Genomic DNA, 2,870 nt, shown 5'->3' with positions numbered 1-2,870 from the left:
AAAAAAAAAAAAAAAAAAAAAAAAAAAAAAAAAAAAAAAAAAAAGAACTTGTACGATAACGTACAGTTCCAAGAGTATGATAACTGAGAGGTAATTCAAAATACTTACCTATAGTGAGCATTGCCAGGGATGAATGCACCAGGATGAAAGTGGAACAACTTGCATCAACTCTCGCTACTTCAGCAGTAGCAATAGCACTTCCAGTAATAGTCATACCAGGACACTCATAACCCTGATAGGCCCAAAAAAAAAAAAAAAACTCAGATATATTGAAACAATTTAACGTAGATTCAAGAGTTGAAACAGAAACAAAAAGCAGGTACCTTGATCGTACCACCAGCAATGCACAAGTTACCAAGCTTTGGGATAACGTGAAATGGAAACTCTGCCTTCTCCCAATACTGACAAGGTAAAACTTCCAGATCAACAGACTTTAGAATTGTAGTTTAAACAAGCAAAAGAGACATAGCATAGACCAAACAGAACTAGACGGTGAATTAGCAGCCGATACAAAGGCCAACTTTTAGTATGTTTCATTTCCTTCAAAGAGACACGTGGGAGAAAAATAGCACCTTTGTCATAATTGGAGCAATTTCTTTTTCCATGCACTGTCTCACTTTTTTTCTGAGAGCTTGCTCCTCAGGAGTCAATAGGTCGTTGAACTGATAGTAGTCCGATACTGTAATTATACAAAAGCAAATTTCAAGAATGGGGAAATAAACAAACAAACGAATTGAAGGATGACATTGAACCAGTAAAAAAGTTGTTTCAACACTTATGAGAGCAACTGACCCTATTACCCTTGGCTACTAGATCCCGAATGTGCAGTGACCGGGGATCTTTAAAAATACAAAAGCAAAAAATCTGAGTGCACAATTGTTAAAAAAACTTAATGAGCCGTGGTGAAGTCAAGTATACGTTGGGAAGAAATGACTGGAGTTACACCAAATGTAAATGCATGAGCTAAAGCCTAACAGAAATAAAGATGATAGTCGGAAATAGAACTAGAAGCAGTGGAGGTTAAGAATTCCAACCGGAAGGAGGAAAGACAGATGCAGCAGTTGCTTGAGGGAACGCAACAGAAACATCCAGGGCCGGTGAACCGAAGTAAGCACTTCTTGCATTCTTGTCCTTATCATCTGCAATAATTCATCAATTTTACAGAAGAGTAAGAGGCCTAATAATTCAAACATCGGAAACATAAATAATTAAAGAACTCTCGACTGCACGCATAGAATTGAATGGAATTTGATGGTCAATTTGTTGGCAGAAGCATAATCACAATTAAAACAACGCTCAAAAGCCCAACATGACGTAAAGTGTTAATCGAGAATTTGTAGTAACCGGCAAAAATAAAATTAATAATTTTCCCCCCTTCTACAACAACCGATCAAACATATTCAACAAACTAATTTCCTTGGGGAAAATGCACAATCACATACATACTACTATCAAACTCAGAGGATCTTGAGAAATCGGGAACCAATCAAGTAGATGAAATGGAATTTCATTCTAATGTACGAGTCCGCCATAACATGTCATCAGATAAAACAAAATTAGCTACGACATGGATCAAGCATCAAACCAAATGTAAACAAAATTGTATACTAGAAATCATAAATTCTTAGAACAAACTCGTAAAAGATTCGAGGTCAACGAATCCACCTCACCTTCGCGATTCATCTTGGTGTCAACCGTCATGATCAAGTAGATAGAAGCAACGACGCTGAAGTGAGCTTGAGAATTGTAACCACCTTCGTATTTTAATAATCGGAGCACGACAACGGAGAAAAAGGAGAGCGATGGAGGTAACTAAGAACTTTCAAACCCGTGAGAAAATGGTGAAGCGGCGATCTGAACTGGTAAAAGAACACGAATGAACCATGTGCCCGCCTTCCTGCAGAAAGATAGGAGTTATAGGCACGCCATTCAAGGCTATCTATTGAGTTTTTTCTTTTTTCTTCTTTTGTTATGTTCGTTCCGATTTAATGAAATTACGAAAAGTGATAAATGGCTTTAAATAATTTAATAAAAATAAAATGTAATTATGCTTATAATATATATAGTTCAAATTTAATTTAATGAAGATTATTCACATTTTTTATTATCTAGAAATCATTCTTCCTTCAACAATATTCTTTTATTTTAGTTCATAATTGTGAAAGTAGTTGATAATTTTTTCAATTATTATTTTAGAGCTTTGAATTGGGAGTTTTCATTAATATATTGTATTTAGTTTTCAAACTATTTAAAGAACGGATAATTGATTAAATTATAGTTTCCAGAACATAAATTAGGTCAAAATTGAGTTAGAAGACAAAAATAAATAAAATAATAATAATAAAATATTTGAATAAAAGAAGTTTTTAGAGAGTTTTGATACCTCACGTCTTTTCAGATACACTTGCAAATGTAAGAATGAACTCATGGGTATATATTTGCAGATAATGGGGTATGTTTTGACGCTCATTAGAAGCTAATTTAATTTAGTTTTTTCTGGCCCCGATATGCTAGTAATTAGGTTTTGTTGTATAAGATTTTTTTTTTCTTTATTATTATTATTATTATTATTATTATTATTATTGCAAAATCAGTATAATCTTTTAACAATATTTTCGTTACAAAAACAAACCTTCTTTGTATTTTTACTTAAAATTAAAACTATAAAATTCACAGTTAGTTCGACATTTCTCACATGTTTGTTGCTGTATATGTTAAATTTTATAGATATAAAAAATAGAATTTCAATATCTAAGAATATTTGAGTAGATAAAGAAAATTATAAAAAAATATTTAAATTAACGATTAAGTTATTTTTATTTAAAAACTGTTATAAATTTTATTACTGCTATTTATTTTTATATAAAGGT

The 2,870-nt window shown here is 32.1% G+C and overlaps 1 protein-coding gene across 1 annotated transcript; it reads right to left on the bottom strand.

The window, feature by feature from the left end:
• Positions 1-48: 48 nt before the first annotated feature.
• LOC111786695 (acyl-coenzyme A oxidase 4, peroxisomal-like) lies at positions 49-1,987 on the bottom strand (the record flags this gene model as incomplete). Its single annotated transcript, XM_023666926.1, has 5 exons — positions 1,671-1,987; positions 1,035-1,139; positions 573-679; positions 324-401; positions 49-232 (listed from the first exon to the last, which is right to left on the bottom strand). Coding segments are annotated over exons 1-5 (505 nt in total), but the record flags the coding sequence as incomplete, so codon positions are not given.
• Positions 1,988-2,870: the final 883 nt, after the last annotated feature.

The sequence above is a fragment of the Cucurbita pepo genome, unplaced genomic scaffold, assembly GCF_002806865.2.
Source record: "Cucurbita pepo subsp. pepo cultivar mu-cu-16 unplaced genomic scaffold, ASM280686v2 Cp4.1_scaffold002473, whole genome shotgun sequence".
In the NCBI taxonomy this organism is placed as follows: Eukaryota; Viridiplantae; Streptophyta; class Magnoliopsida; order Cucurbitales; family Cucurbitaceae; genus Cucurbita; species Cucurbita pepo.
Note: the sequence above shows the minus strand (reverse complement) of the source record. Positions and strands in the feature narration are given on the sequence as shown.